Source organism: Crocuta crocuta, unplaced genomic scaffold, assembly GCF_008692635.1.
Source record: "Crocuta crocuta isolate KB4526 unplaced genomic scaffold, BGI_CrCroc_1.0 scaffold797, whole genome shotgun sequence".
Classification (NCBI taxonomy): domain Eukaryota; kingdom Metazoa; phylum Chordata; class Mammalia; order Carnivora; family Hyaenidae; genus Crocuta; species Crocuta crocuta.
The window spans coordinates 226,769-242,841 of NW_027529224.1; the positions used below are offsets into that span (position 1 = coordinate 226,769).

Here is a 16,073-nt window from a genome sequence, read left to right on the forward strand (position 1 = left end):
ACCGCCCATCTACACTGGCTGACTGGACACTAAGATGGCTGCCGTTGCCATGGCACCCAACCCTGTGCAGACCCTTCAGGAGGAGGCGGTGTGCGCCATCTGCCTCGATTACTTCACGGACCCCGTGTCCATCGGCTGCGGGCACAACTTCTGCCGAGTGTGTGTAACCCAGTTGTGGGGAGGGGAGGATGAGGAGGACAGGGATGAGTTAGACCGGGAGGAGGAAGAGGAGGACGGAGAGGAGGAGGAGGTGGAGGCTGTGGGGGCCGGTGGGGGGTGGGATACCCCCATGAGGGATGAAGACTATGAGGGCGACATGGAGGAGGAGGTCGAGGAGGAAGAGGAGGGTGTGTTCTGGACCAGTGGCATGGGCGGGTCCAACTGGGACAACATGGACTACGTGTGGGAGGAGGAGGACGAGGAGGAAGATTTGGACTACTACTTGGGGGACATGGAGGAGGACCTGAGAGGGGAGGACGAGGAGGACGAGGAGGAAGTGCTGGAGGAGGACGAGGAAGAGGAGCTAGACCCCGTCACCCCACTGCCCCCGCCTCCAGCTCCTCGGAGGTGCTTCACCTGCCCCCAGTGCCGAAAGAGCTTTCCCAGGAGGAGTTTCCGCCCCAACCTGCAGCTGGCCAACATGGTCCAGGTGATTCGACAGATGCACCCAACTCCTGGTCGAGGGAGCCGTGGGAACGAGCAGGGCATTTGTCCCAAACACCAGGAAGCCCTGAAGCTCTTCTGCGAGGTGGATGAAGAGGCCATCTGTGTGGTGTGCCGAGAATCCAGGAGCCACAAACAGCACAGTGTGGTGCCATTGGAGGAGGTGGTGCAGGAATACAAGGTGAGAGAAGTAAAAGATGGGAGTTTATTGGGGGTGGAGAGGAACTGGGAAATGGAAATATGTCCCCTCCCTCTCCCCAGGACTTCATGCACTGGTGAGCTGATTCTCCTTTTCTAAGCATTTACTGGCATCAAGGTGGTTTGGAGTGAGAAGGATCCTGTACACAGACAAAGCAGACCTGTGTAGAAGATAAGGGAAGACCCACTTCCTCAAAAAATTTGGGCAAAGCTGGGGATGCTGTATCACTGGGCTGCATCTCTTGGGGAAAGCCACTGCTGTTTCACACTTACGTTGTCCCTAAGTGTAGGAGTACAGGTGACAGGCCCCTCAGTCTTTACCATCAGTCTCATTTTCCTCTGCGTGAGTCTTCAGTCTCCTCTTGACTCAGACCCCTAAAGATGGGAAGGGCTTGGGGCCTCAACAGCAAAGGGCCCCAAGGAGCAGAAGTTTAGGAATGACTACTAGTGTCAGACCCACATGCCCTGCAGTTGTCTTTTAATGGGTTTCCCACCTACCCCATGATATGGCTTGGTTCTGTCCCTGAGGACTTTTATTAGGTCTGCATCAGTCTGATGTACTGACAAGAGGCTCTTACCTTTCCTGAGAATGCAGATAAAAGGGAGCAGCTTTTAAGTCAGAAGACCAGGCTCTGCACTTACTCACCTAGGCATCTCTAACTTTAATTTCACCAGGATTAAAAGTTAATATTTACTGAACAGGTAACTTACTATGTACACCAGGCACTGTACTAAGCATTTTTCATGAACTATCTCATTTAAAACTTGAAACAATCCTGTAAGTTTGATACGATTTCTGTCCCTGTTTTACAGGTTAGGAAATAGAATTAAGTAATACACACAGGGCCACATAGCTACTAGTAGGTGATGGGCTTGGTTATGACCTGCCCCCATGCCCTTGCATGCTGTTAACAGTGTCACCACCGTATAGATGTCTGTTGTAGACTTTCCTGACATGTGACTTCTTGGAGTCTGATTCTAGTTTGGTTAATACTTTGCACCTTACTTCTGGCTCTTACTCCTTTGGGATATAGGTAAAGAAGATTGGTCTGTGAGACAGCCAACACAAATAGCACCACTTAGTGAAGTCTGGGATGGGTTTGAAACAGTGGGACCAGGAGAAATAGAGGGCAGCTCCTATGTGGTCAGTGCATTACCCCAATTGTAGAGTAACTCTAAATTTAGAGTAACATAGCTTAGAAGCAATGAGTAGTACAGCTAAGACAATCTTACATCCTCTTATGACAAGTAACTATCCAATTAAGGGAGTTTTCATAAGTACAGTGGGCCCTGCCACTAGAAATTCTGAGTCAGAGACAGGGAGAGTAACTTTAAGAAAGCCCAGCCTAGCATTGGAATCACTGCATTGGTAACATTACCTGTTGTTTAAGCTCTGGTTATTAGGTGAGGTTGTGATTTCCTTTTGTCCTTTTTTTAAATCTCCTTTTGGCTCCTATTTAACTCTACTCATCAATGGGCAGTTTGTTAATTAAATGTTGGGATGGACTATTCATGGGCATTCCACCCTTTTTCACCGTCCTCCTATAGGACTCTTCTGAAGGGCTTCTGAAACTGGATTTTAATTTGTGAATTTGTGTTAGCCACATCTGTTGTATGCCAGTCTCGTAGGGCTCTGCAATTTGAGGAGGTCACATAGATGCAAATAATCTAGCGTTAACTTAACAGCAAATGTAAATACATAAATTTTATTATTTAGAACTAATTTGAGTGATTCTTTTTTTTAACTTACAGGTTATTTTATAAGTAGATAGTTTATTCCTTTCAAATATGTACACTAACTAGTGCTAGTTTGGAACAGTGTTGTTTTGTAGAAATATTTCTTTATTGAATAGGTAATTATATGGATGTATAAATAAAGCTCCTAAAAAGGTGAAAGCGCTTGAAAATTTCTCTTAAATAGTACTGTTTGGATTTGTGCTTATAAATTTGCCAGTAATTTATGAAAAATATTAAATGGTAAACTAAATATTCTGAATAGGGTTGGAGAAAAATAGAAGATAATATCAAAAGCAAAAGTTTTTGTAGTTTATGCTACTTTCATGTTAGGGAGTGATTATAATATTATTAATGTAATTTTTTCTAGAACCACTCATCCTGTGTACAACAACCATTGCCTTTTGTACTCTCTCTGGGTCAGTAACCTCTTTAGTTCAAGGGTCGTTATCAGGTTGTCACTGGCAGTTTAGACATAGGTAGAGAATACTAGATAACATTTATTGATCTTTACCATGTGCCAGACATTGTGTGAAGTGCACTGTCCATAATATGCATTCTGTTATTCCCAATTCCCATGTAAGATAAGGAAATTGGAAGTGTTACTTGCTTCAGGTCACATGGCTACATTCAGGTTTAGATTGGAGTTTAGGCTTGAGTTCTTCTTCTCTGTATCACCTCTAAAGGAAAAAGGCAGTAGTCATAGGAGACATAAAAAAAAAAAAAAAGAAAGAAATCAGGTTGGGCCTATTTCTGGTCCCAAAGAAAAAGATTCTGGGGGTGCCTGGGCAGTTCATTTGGGTAAGCCTCCTGAGTCTTGATTTCAGCTCAGGTCAAGATCTCCCTGTTCATGAGATAGAGCCCCACGTCTGGGGGCAGGGAAGCTGCTTAGGATTCTCTTTCTCTCTCTCTGTCTGCCCCTCCCTTGCTCACGCTCTCTCACAAAATAAATAAACATTTTAAAAAGGAAAAGAGGGGCGCCTGGGTGGCTCAGTTGGTTAAGCGTCCGACTTCGGCTCAGGTCATGATCTCGCGGTTCGTGGGTTCGATGCTGTCAGCATCGGGCTCTGTGCTGACAGCCAGCTCAGAGCCTGGAGACTGTTTCAGATTCTGTGTCTCCCTCTCTTTCTGACCCTCCCCTGCTCACGCTGTCTCTCTCTCTCAGAAATAAATAAAACATTAAAAAAATTAAAAAGAAAAAAAAAGGAAAAGATACCCTTACAAGGGATTGGAACATAGAGCTCAAGTGCATATTTGCTGTGAAGGTTAAAATCTTAGGAAGAGAGAGTTTTGTTTTCCCTTTATATTTATTTAAAAATAATTAAATGTTTTTTTAATGTGTATTTACCTTTGAGAGAGAGAGAGACAGAGTGTGAGCAGGGAAGGGGGAGAGACACACATACAGAATCCGAAGCAGGCTCCAGGCTCTAAGCTGTCAGCACAGCATTCAGCTAGGGAGCAGTGAGATCATGACTTGAGGTGAAGTTGGACATTCAACCAACTGAACCACCCAGGTGCCCCAGTAATAATTTTCTTTTTATTTATTTATTTAAATTTTTTTTTAAAACTCCTTCATTTATTTTGAGAGAGAGAAACAGCATGAGCAGGGGAGGGTCGGAGAGAGAGGGAGACAGAATCCGAAGACAGGCTCCAGGCTCTGATCTGTCAGCACCAGAGCCCAATGCGGGGGCTCGAACCCATGAACTGTGAGATCATGACCTGAGCCAAAGCCGGATGCTCAACCAACTGAGCCACCCAGGTGCCCTAATAATTTTCTTTTTAAAGTTTATTTTGAGAGAGATCTTGTGCTGGGGTGAGGCAGGGAGAGGGGGAGAGAGAGAATCCAAAGTAGGCCCTGTGCTCTGCTCAGGACTTGAACCACAAACTGAGATCATGATCTGAACCAAAAACCAAGAGTCCGATGCTTAACTGACTGAGCCACCCAGGTGCCCCTTATTTCCCATTTAGTAAGTAATTGAATGAGAGAGAAAGCATATGGACAGGCATAGAAATTAAAATATGTAAAGTGGCGCCCTTGCCCCATAAGGAGCCATTGTGTTCTGGCAGAGACATATTGAAAAATCATTATAGTGTTTAGGAAGTATTGTAAATGTCCCTTGGGATGACAGAAGAAGTTGGGGGCAGGGAGAACCATGGTACTAGGTAGCTAGTATTTTAAAGGAAGACTGCCCTGGGCCAGGTGGAGAAAGGAAATGCCAGGAAGAGAAAACAGCATGGATGAAGATAATGGAATTGCACCCAAGAAAAGACAGGAATTTTTTTGTGGCTAAAACTAAGAGTCTAGGTCAGAAGAGGTAAATGTAGTAGTGGAGGCTAGAAATGTAGAGGGAATGAGAGCACCTCATATTTTGTAGGTGGTGGAGAACCACTGAAAGATCTTTAGCACAGGTACGAAATCATCAGAGAAGTATTTAGAAACGAAAGTTATGAGGAAGATTACTGATAAGGGCTGGAACATTCATATGGAAGGACCTTATATGGTGAGGGGCTCAAGCCAGGTCCACCCCAGCTCCGGGTATGGGGCTCTGTAGTCATCAGGATCCTACCTATAGATAACACACTCAGGGCTTCTTTATATGAATGCAGGCAGAGGGTTGGAGGCCTTTGTCATCATCTGAAGAGAAGGAAAGGGAGGAAGAGAGTATGATGCTCGTCTGATACTTGTGATGGGAATCAGGCTTTGAGCCCTAACCCAATGCAGAGAGGGTGGGGGAAGTGGGCACTGAAAGCAGGTGCCTCTCCTGTCCCAGGCTTCTAACCTTCCTTTTCTCATTCCCTCAGGCCAAACTGCAGGGGCATGTGGAACCACTGAGGAAGCATCTAGAGGCTGTGCAGAAGATGAAGGCCAAGGAGGAGAGGCGGGTGACAGAACTGAAGGTGGGTGAATGTCCTTGATAGGGCTTACTGGCTCTGTGATCAGGGCAGGGAAGATGGGCTGCCTACTTTCACAGGTGGTGACAAGATTCCCTGAAGAGGGGCCTGGGAGAGAGGTAGACACATTCCCAGGGTCCTGAAGAGTGAGGGGCCTTAGAGGGTCAGGGGGCATGTTTGTTCCTAAGTTCCAAAATGGAATAGAAATAGTTCTAGTGCGGAGAGGTTGGGTCCTTGGCCCAAGGCTGCAGAACAGGCTTCCCACCCCAGACACCTCACTTCAAGGTGTGTGCCCACCAGGCTGGATAGCACAGAAGGCAGAAGTGGGCAAGGCAAAATCCACATAACAGCCATCAGAGAAGCTCCAGGTCCCAGGACGGATGGTAGGTGGTAGGCAGAGCAGCCGTGAGCCTGACGGGAGGTTGGGGGGCATGGTATTTAGTGGAGGATAGGAACTTGTGAAAGTTACAGAGACCTGGTCTTCTCTAGTCCAATGTTTCTCAGTTGTTTTTCTTAATTGATCACCTCTCCCCAAGGATTATTTTTAGATATTTTTTCTGTAATACCATCAGCTCAACCCCCAACTCTACCTGTTTTTGTAAGATCAGCAGAAACTGGAATGGCCTGGCTTTGGAGACCAAGCCAGGATAGCTTTCTTGTCCGACCTCTTCCCTCATCTTTCCCACGCCTACCACCCTGGCCAGTGGGTGGGTCTTGCCACTTCCCAAAGCTTGTGGTTATTTTTTTTTGCCACCTACACATTAGGGACTCTACTGCTGGCAATTGTCACACATTGAGTGGAATCTGGATCTAGGAGTCAGAGAGTCCTCTTAGCCAGATGCTCAGATTGAGACTTCTGGGGTCCTGGGATGCAGAGAGATGTCAGGATATGAGTGTCACTGGGACAGAGAGTAAAGCTGACTTTCCTTCACCTACTTGGCCAGTCAGAACTTCCTTCTCCACTCTGGCCTGTCCCTCTTTGTTCCAAGAATGTCTCTAGCTGATGATACCTAGGTGAAAAGCATGCTCACTATCTGGGATTGTCCAGGCCAGGCAAATGGGTTGAGAGTAGGCAGAAGTTTTCTCTGATTATGCATAGAAGTACCTACACAATGGTATCCATGATTTAGCCTCTTGGCTTTTAAAGTGTAAAGTAACATTTGGCCATTTGCAGAGAAAGTTTGCTAGACTCCTGATCTAGAAGGATTAGGTGACTTTTCCAAGGTCATTAGTGGTATAGTCAAGACCCTAACTTCATATCTTTATTCCTGAATTTTTAATTTATTCATTGCAAAAAAAAACTCTTAACTAAGTATTGGTGGTGTTCTGGGGTCTGAGGACCCTGTGGCAAACAGCTTATGCAGTGGTGGAAAAGGATGTTAAAAGATACTTAAATGTAAACTACATTTCAAATGGATGTTAATGCCATTAAGACATATATTGATATTTATGAAAGATACGATATTTATGGGGGTGGTTCTGATTTAGATCTGGCGGGGAGGGAAGGCTTCTCTCAGGGAATTAAAAAAATTTTTTTTTTAAAACGTTCATTTATTATCGAGAGACAGAGAGAGACAGAGCATGAGCGTGGGAGGGGCAGAGAGAGGGGGAGACACAGAATCTGAAGCAGGCTCCAGGCTTTGAGCCGTCAGCACAGAGCCCAACACAGGGCTTGAACTCACAAACCGCAAGATCACAACCTGAGCCAAAGTTGAATGCTTAACCAACTAAATTTAAAAATACTCCCTGAGAGGAGTATTTTTAATACTCAGGCTACCCAGGCACCACTCTCAGGGAGTATTTTTAAATTTAGACCTGAAGAATGAATCAAGTTAGGTAGCCAGGGTGGAGATAAGTTGCAGGCAGAAGTTAGCAAGTTTGAGACCAGTGTGCTTGGGAGTGTGGGAATGGTGCCTGGTAAGGCTGGGAGGTTGGGGAAGGGACAGGGGCCTCTTTCCATTTGGGATGCAGAGCTCCATTACCTTGGACTGTGGGGCAGCAGTTGCAAAATTGGAAGTTTATGTTTCTGTGTGTTGAGGTGGTATCCACCATCCCCTTTGCATCATCCCAGAGCCAGATGAAGTCAGAGCTGGCAGCTGTGGCCTCGGAGTTCGGGCGGCTGACACGGTTTCTGGCTGAAGAGCAGGCAGGGTTGGAGCGGCGCCTCCGAGAGATGCACGAAGCCCAGCTAGGGCGTGCAGGAGCAGCGGCCAGCCGCCTGGCGGAGCAGGCTGCCCAGCTGAGCCGCCTGCTGGCAGAGGCCCAGGAGCGGAGCCAGCAGGGGGGACTGCGGCTGCTCCAGGTGAGCAGTTCCCCCTCCCCTGTCTCTCCCCACCTGCCCCCCAGCACCCTGTATTTGCTCTGTCAGGCAGTGCTTACCAAACGTCTGTCCAGAGCTGCCTCTCTTCTCATTGGGAGGACCGATGATAATTTAACCTAAGACCAAAGGGTTTTTTGAGGCTGGAGACACGGTTAATGCCAAATGTGGGTGTGTGTGATTATACCCAGTGAAAAGAAAGAAATTCAGTTGCATAAAGAGGGTTTTAAAGTAGAGTCCAGGAAAGAATTTTTGACAGACATCCTGAGAAAGATGCCCAAGTTATGTTGTGAAAATCCTTTTACTGGGGTTGAAAATTCCATTATTGGTCTCACAGCAGGATGAGATAAGTGTGCTAGGGCATAGGGATGATTGAGATGGATACACACTTATTGAGGGTCTTGAGGGTGCTTTTTCTTACTCCCTGTTCAAGTTCAGTCCTTTCTCTGGCTGGAATCATATTGGGAGAAAGGAGCTGTCTCTGTGCAGCTGACTCTCTCTTTGTCTCTTTTTCCCTCTCCCTCTTTTTGTTTCTGTTATTCCCAGGACATCAAGGAGACTTTCAATAGGTGTGTTGCCACCCTTTATCCTTTGTGACCCAGTGGCATCTGGTTCCCCATCCCTACCTCTCTTGGATATCCCGTTCCTTTCCTTCCTTCCCCAGGACCCGAGTTTCTGCCTCCTGGACCCTCCTCTCCTTCCCCTCAGCTTCTGCTCTTCCCTCTGGGAATATCGTGGTCCCACCCCCTGCCCGGTCCCCTTCCTCCAGGTGTGAAGAGGTACAGCTGCAACCCCCAGAGGTCTGGTCCCCTGACCCGTGTCAACCCCATAGCCATGACTTCTTGACAGATGCCATCGTGAGGAAAATGAGCCGGATGTTCTGTCAGGCTGCTCGAGGTAGGGAGGTCACCTGTACGACCTTCCTTTTCCTTTCCCTTCACAGACCTGAGACTGGGTTCTGGGGGGAGGTTGGGCCTGGGGCAGGGGCGGGGGGGGGGGGGGAGATTGGGTCTGAGGTGGAGCAGGATACAGGTAGGCCGCTTGGGGCTTCAAGCCAAGAGTAGTTTTTGTCCTAGCCCAGGTAGGTGTTGATGGTGGGAATGGAGGGTGGATAGCAAGAGCCAGGGCCAGAGGGAAGACCTGTCTAGTGTCCTGAAAACAAGAGTGGGGAAAGAGTTGGAGCCCATAGGAACTGAAGTCTGGCCTCTAAGATGGGGTGGGGTGAGGACCACTGGAAGGCAGGAAGGGAGGGAGACAAAGGGGAGGGCATCAGGAAAGGCTGAATCTTGGAGTTGGCTACTGATGGGGAACAGTTGTTCCAGCCCTGGCATATTTGTCCTCCCCCCTCCCCAAGTGGACCTGACGCTGGACCCTGACACAGCTCACCCGGCTCTGATGCTCTCCCCTGACCGCCGGGGGGTCCGCCTTGCAGAGCGGCGGCAGGAGGTTGCTGACCATTCCAAGCGCTTTTCAGCTGACTGCTGCGTATTGGGGGCCCAAGGCTTCCGCTCTGGCCCCCANATCATAAGGAGAAGGTTGGCTCTGGGGGGTCCTCTGTGGGCAGTGGGGATGCCAGCTCCTCGCGCCATCACCATCGTCGCCGCCGGCTCCACCTACCCCAACAGCCCCTGCTCCAGCGGGAAGTGTGGTGTGTGGGCACCAACGGCAAACGCTACCAGGCCCAGAGCTCAACGGAGCAGACACTGCTGAGCCCAAGTGAGAAACCGCGGCGCTTTGGCGTGTACCTGGACTATGAGGCTGGGCGCCTGGGCTTCTACAATGCGGAGACTCTAGCCCACGTGCATACCTTCTCAGCTGCTTTCCTGGGCGAGCGTGTCTTCCCTTTCTTTCGGGTGCTCTCCAAGGGCACCCGTATCAAGCTCTGCCCTTGATTAGCCTGCCACCCGCAGGGGCCCCTCTGATTAGCACTTGAGGGGCGGGTGGTGGTGGAGGGTGTCCCATAAGTTTGGGGGCTCAAAGGCTCCTTCCACTGTTTGTTGTTCCCCGCTTCCCTTTGACTTGAGGCCCACTTCTCCCTCTAGGAGCCTAAAGAACCCTCCTGGCCTGCAGCTCGGCCTTCTCTCACCTGCAATGTCTGTCCAACAGGTCTGCATGGGTCCCTGATGAGAACAGCTGCCTGGTTTTTTTTCCCTGTCCACCCAGGGTCCTTTGAGTAAGGGTGGAGGGGAGATTTAACTCCATTACTTAACTTCCCTTTCCCTGCCCCTACTTTTCACCTTGTCAGTTCTCAGGCTGGGATATTTGGGCAAGACTCCTGTCTGTCCCCATTCCAATTCCATTTTCTGATGCAAATTTTAGCTAAGGGATTTGGAAGCTTTTGGGGGAGGCAGGTTAGGCAAAAGGGTAGAGCTGAGTAATAAATGTCTACTCTCTGGGGAAGTAGGAGGGATTCTAGACTCCTTTCATCCCCAACTTCTACCTCCATAGACTGGCCAGAATTTAGCTTGAGATCTGGAATGGTCGACATGATTGAAACTACATACCATTGTATTACCCAATAAATTATTTTCTCCCTCATCCTTCTTCCAGCACTCACACTAGGAGTAAAGCTCACCCCACCCAGCCCCTCCAGATCTTTTCACTGCCAGGCTCCTTTCCCCTTTGTCCAATGAAGTTCCTGTGTCAGTATCCAGCCTCATGTCTTTAGTTCTCTCCATCTGGTGATCCCTGACCGGAGCCTGGGGACAGGTTTGGATCCCCAGGAAAGCCTTGGGTATAATCTATTTTTCTAGTAACCCCTTGCCTTCTGTCACTTGTCAGCTTTTGTCCTTTGCTTTGATGGCGGAGGTCAACTTCTGTTCTGGGGGAAAGGGAAGACGGGTTGTGTTGTGGAAATAAAAAGATTATTTGCTTCTTTTGTGGAGTCCTTTCCTTAAGGTGGGCAAAAATAGGATGTAGAGCCAGGGTTTCTTCCACAGCAAGCCAGTCCCTCCAATAAATGTGATGCCACAGAAATGAGGACTGATTGTACCTTCCCCATATCTTGCTTTTTGCACAACTCATATTATCTCCACAGATTAGGGCATTCATTCTCTCACCCCATTTGAATAGCCTATAGTTTTAACTGGCACCGTCTTCAGCATGCACTTTAAGATTGTTTGCCACTCCTTGTCTATCACTGCTTTGAGGCTTTAGGATTCTGGCTTTCCCAAGAATCTTTACATTTCTTAAGTCTTTCCATGTGATTACATCTGGCTGAAATCCCAGAAAATGGAAGCTTAAGTCAGAAAGGCCTTGTCACCATTAGGAGTTGATGGAAAAGGAAACTGATTCTGTACAGCTACTTCAACATGCTACTTATTTTTGTTACTTAGCCACTACCTGAGAAAAAGCCAGCCATGATTGTACTCATGAATACCTGCAGACTATATAATTTTTAATCTCCAACAATGGAGGGAGTAAAAAGGACTTGTTCTTAAGCAGCAACTTTTGGGAAGAGTTTCCTTACCATAGATGAAGGGTTCAAAAAATCTCCATAAATCTCCATTTTAACAAACACAACTTGACAGACTATACTAAGTTTCTGAATATTTTATATTACCTTCAGGAATAGCAAAATGTCTATTCAGTTATTTCTTATGTTACAAGTTGGAACTGAGATTTTACTATTCCCAAGGAACATTTTCTCCAGGCTTAAGGGAGACCCAAAGGACCTATACCTGAGGCACAGGACATTGTGATGCAGCATAGCATTAGAAAGTAGTTTTTTGGTTATCAGAGAAAGACACTAAAAGCAAATCAATGTTTTATTTCCAAAGCTCTGCCATGTATTTCTAGCGGGTGCCGATGGTCACCTGCCACACTCGCACCAGGTTGTCCGTGTAGCCAGCAAACAGAGTCTGCAAGGGGGAAATGACAGTGATACGTCATGTCAGAGCCACGGAACTCTGAATTCCTAGTTATAAAGATGGCCCTTCTTTTAAGACCCCCAATCTTCTAACCACCAGGTTGTAGGCTCTATGTATTCTTAGGCAAAACAACAGCTGGTAGTAAGCAAGCACTTACACTCTTATAATATGATTAAGTTATTCAAAGTGTTAGCTGAAGGTAGGTAATTACTGCCTATTAGATCAAGTTTTCTTCCAATGCAGGAACATGTACTCTGTTCACTGGCAGAGGTAATTTGGTTCTCTCAAACCTGGCTAATTTTGTCATTTCATTTTATGTCAAAGACACTCCAAGGGCATAAAGGGGGAGAGAAGGTAGAAGCTGAGTAACTTAACCAGAGACCCACTTACCTGGCCATCAGCAGACCAGGCCAGAGAAGTACACTGGGGTGGCTCTGCCTTGCTGCTGGTACTGATAACTTCCTGCTTCAATTCATCTACAATGATTTTGCCTTCCAAGTCCTAGGAAAGGGGCAAAATCAAGGTTAGGAGGGATTCTGCTAGAGGCATCTAGAAAATAGAGGCCAAGGATGTTGCTAAATAGCCTAAAATGCATAGGACTGCCTCCCCTGACCCCCATCAGAACCAACAAACAGGTCAGCTATGCTGAGACTGAGTAAACTGCTGTAATTTGCGATGCTCCTTAGTAGGCAAGCATCTGGCACCACTGCAAATCCCAATCCTGGGAAGTTGTAACTTGCTCTTAGATATCCACTGTTAGCCTGATGACAGCAGCTGTTAGGAAGCTCAAATCCCAGCAGTATCAGGAAATCACAACATTGCCATGGCTCACAGAGTACAGCCAGGCACTTGGCCTCAACTGTAGCCCACACTCACCCAGATCTTGATGCTGGGGCCTGTGGCGGCACAGAGCCAGTATCGGTTAGGACTGAAGCACAGGGCATTGATGATGTCCCCACCATCTAGAGTATAAAGGTGTTTGCCTTCGTTGAGGTCCCAGAGCATGGCCTGGCCATCCTGAGAAGATAGGGAAGGGGAGTCAGGACAATATGAAACCTATTCCAGGAGTTAATCTCAACTGTCTCAAGATTCGGTCTTAATTCTTATCCTCCCTCTCACAGTTTCCCAAAAGCTAATGATTCAAATACCAGTTACTGATCTCTGTATGCCATTACTTTAATGCATGACACCTCATCAACCCTACCAAGGCCCTGACAACTTCTAAAACCGCTACAATAAGTTATGAAAACAGAACCCAAATAATACCAAAAACCTTTAAGAAACCAGCTTTACTGAAAACCTTTTAAACGGTATGCTTTATCTGTCATTTTAGAAAACAATCTTCACAAATTTTACTCGTGGATTGCTACCTCATTATCTTAAGTATTCTTTCTAAAACACTACCCCCATTGAGTAGAATACTCTCAGCTCCTTAATACCTTCCCTCCAGAAGCACAGAGGGATCCATCTGGAGACACTGTCACAGTATTCAGGTAGCCCGTGTGGCCGATGTGATTGGTCTTCAGCTTACAGTTTGCCAGGTTCCATACCTAGATTTGGGAGGGTGGGGGGTAATAGGTGAAAAACCTGGCTCCGGTCAGGAGGGCTCAGAACAAAGGCATGGCACCTTCTTTAAACGCATTTTTGGATATGGTGGCCATTTTTCATTCTAGCAGTAACAAGAAATGTTAAAGAATTTGTCTTGGTCACCTAAGGACAATCAAGATTAAATAAAAAAGGTAACAAATGCCTTGCTTTCCAAGGGATATTGGTTCAATTAGCTACTTCACACCAAGTATCAAAACTAACACTCAGAAAATAGCAATAGGAAACGTCAACTGAAGGACAAAACTTTCAAAGTTAGAGCCTATGACCACTTAGGAGGCAATGGGAACACATTCTGGCTGGTAAAGGCCCTACACCCTGACTCCAAGCTCACCTTGACTAGCTTGTCCCAGCCACAGGAAACAATGATGGGATTGCTGCTATTGGGCGAAAAGCGGACACAAGACACCCACTCCGAATGGCTCTCATCCTACAGAGGACACAAAAGAAATAAGGAGAAACTATCCTGTCCCATGAAACTAGACCCCTCCCCCCTCCCCTCAGTTACATAGCAGGTATACTGATGGCTTTGCACTACCATCTCCAGAACCCAAATCTTTAATATTAACAGAACCCCTTTAGAGCCCAAGCCAGGCTTGAAATCACTACATAATGCCAAAGTTAAGAAGAGTAGGAGAGAATCTTCATGTACTTTCTGCATGTGCCTTCACGGTTACCTGGACAGTATATTTGCATACACCCAGAGTATTCCACAGCTTGATGGTTTTATCTCGGGAGCCAGAGACAATTTGGCGGTTGTCAGACGAGAAAGCCACGCTCAGCACATCCTTGGTATGTCCTACAAATCTGCGTGTGGTGGTACCCCTGAAGAGGAGGACTTGGTCAGTCTCTAGACTCTGCAAACATTCTTCCACATCAGACTGTTTCCCTGGTCTTACTGGAGCTGCCATTACTCACATGACCGTGGATATGGGTCTGATCACAACAGGCCTGTAGTTGAGCATGTGTCAGAGAATCCCTTCAGAATTGCAGGACATGTCCTCACTCCCACGTGGGAATTGGCTGACAATGTCGTCTGTCATCACTAGGATCCTCCATTGTGCCTGACCATCCAAAGACTGAGCTCCCAAGATAAAACTGTTCAAATCCTTGCCTACTCTCAACCACAGTATGTGGCAAAACTGCTCAACCAGCCCACTCTGAAGCAATTCTGTGAAACTAATTAAAAGGAGCAAGGATGGAAGCCAAACAACCCAACTATCTTCCCTAAGAACTCCCTGCCTTACAGTTCCCACAATGAACTTCACTGTCCCTTAGAAACTACCTCCCAAGAGCATCTACCTCATTATCTGCCCAGTTTTTCCCCAGTGCCCCAGAGTTAAATGAGCAACTACTTGCGTTGTGAGATCCCAAAGACGAAGGGTTCCATCCCAGGAACCTGAGAGGGCAAACTGGCCATCTGAGGAGATGACCACATCACTAACAAAGTGGGAATGACCCCGAAGAGCACGCTGTGGGATTCCATAGTTGGTCTCATCCCTGGTCAGCTTCCACATGATGATGGTCTTATCTAAGGGGAGGTAACACAGAAAACCCAGTGAGAATCCCGCAGCCTACTAACTGACCTACTGGATAATCCAGGATCCCTTAAGGTCATGGGTGGATTTACAAGAAATTAAGACACTCAAGGAGGGAGGGAAATTGCAGGCCAAGAGAGCTGTTATTAGTCAAAGCCAAGTTGATTCACAACTCCAAAAAAAGTCAAGTAGAACTAAGCAACACCACTAGAATTAAACTCAGGTGTGCAGAACTTTATAGCAGATTATGGATGCCCTTTTCTGACATTCAGATCAATTCAATGTCTGAGTCTTATCTGAGGTGTAATGCATTATAAACACTACTGCTTGGGTGTCCGAAGACTGAATGTGGGCTTCCTACAATTACCACTGAGGGGTGTCAGAAGTGCTGGATTTAGTTGCTTTACACCCTACAGGGCTGGAAGCTTTCACTGAAACGTGTTGGACTACACACGCTTTCCGATGAAGTGTCATACATGATCCTAACCTGAGACTATTTTTAATAGAAGGGGGAGCAAACAATAGCGTGTTCATTGAAACAAGGAAATAAATGACAAGAAAAAAAATGAGGACGTTAAAGAAACGGGCCTGAAAGGAGACTGGAGTTACGACGTCCCCTTGGGAGTCTATCCACAAAAACCACGCACAGGGCCGGGCGTAAGCTCAGAAACAGCCTCTGGGTCTCAGCATGTGCACTCAGATGGCATGTTGGGGTCATCACCGCCCCGCCCGACCCATAGGCTCCTGCGCACACTCAGCCACACCTGCAAGGAGGTGGGCGAGAAATAAAACCCCAATCCCGAAATCTTGGCAGCCACGAGCTGACCTACGTCTCGGGGCCTCTGCAAACTGCAAAAAACCTCACGGGCTAATCCAGGCCGAGGTTTAGGCCCGGATCCGCAAGCCCCAACTCACATGCGGACGGAGTTTTCCGGGCCGCCAACTCGCGCGCCACTGGCAAGGACAGGCGACACGCGCAACCCATTTATCCCTCAATCCCTTGCCCAAACCCTCAGCCCGTACCTCGCGAGGCGGACAGTATCATGTCCGGGAACTGGGGAGTAGTGGCGATCTGAGTCACCCAGCCGTTGTGGCCCTTGAGGGTGCCACGAAGTGTCATCTGCTCAGTCATGCTGACAGCGAGTGCGGGTGTCGCCGCGGCGACAAGGATGAAGTTGGATAGCTCAGACACTAGCACCACAGCCGCTCCCGCCGCGGCCCTGCGGAGGAAAAGAGAGAGAAGGCCCCCACCGGAAC

The 16,073-nt window shown here is 47.4% G+C and overlaps 2 protein-coding genes and 2 non-coding genes across 4 annotated transcripts; 1 reads left to right on the forward strand and 3 right to left on the reverse strand.

Annotated features, from left to right (window-relative positions):
* Positions 1-6: 6 nt before the first annotated feature.
* LOC144226864 (E3 ubiquitin-protein ligase TRIM41-like) lies at positions 7-9,950 on the forward strand. The gene is given in 7 exon segments (XM_077758375.1): positions 7-844; positions 5,398-5,493; positions 7,526-7,789; positions 8,351-8,373; positions 8,574-8,701; positions 9,159-9,317; positions 9,320-9,950. Coding segments are annotated over 7 exon segments (1,857 nt in total). The 5' UTR covers positions 7-34; the 3' UTR covers positions 9,697-9,950.
* A 1,608-nt stretch (positions 9,951-11,558) lies between these two features.
* On the reverse strand, positions 11,559-16,060 carry RACK1 (receptor for activated C kinase 1). The gene is made up of 8 exons (XM_077758380.1): positions 15,840-16,060; positions 14,638-14,809; positions 13,956-14,103; positions 13,613-13,708; positions 13,113-13,223; positions 12,550-12,690; positions 12,064-12,174; positions 11,559-11,664 (listed from the first exon to the last, which is right to left on the reverse strand). The coding sequence occupies exons 1-8, from the start codon at positions 15,946-15,948 to the stop codon at positions 11,599-11,601; spliced, it is 954 nt and encodes a 317-aa protein (XP_077614506.1). The 5' UTR covers positions 15,949-16,060; the 3' UTR covers positions 11,559-11,598.
* On the reverse strand, positions 14,253-14,331 carry LOC144226870 (small nucleolar RNA SNORD96 family). Its single transcript, XR_013333766.1, has one exon. It is a non-coding gene; the product is annotated as a small nucleolar RNA SNORD96 family (small nucleolar RNA).
* On the reverse strand, positions 15,476-15,543 carry LOC144226872 (small nucleolar RNA SNORD95). The gene has a single exon (XR_013333767.1). It is a non-coding gene; the product is annotated as a small nucleolar RNA SNORD95 (small nucleolar RNA).
* Positions 16,061-16,073: the final 13 nt, after the last annotated feature.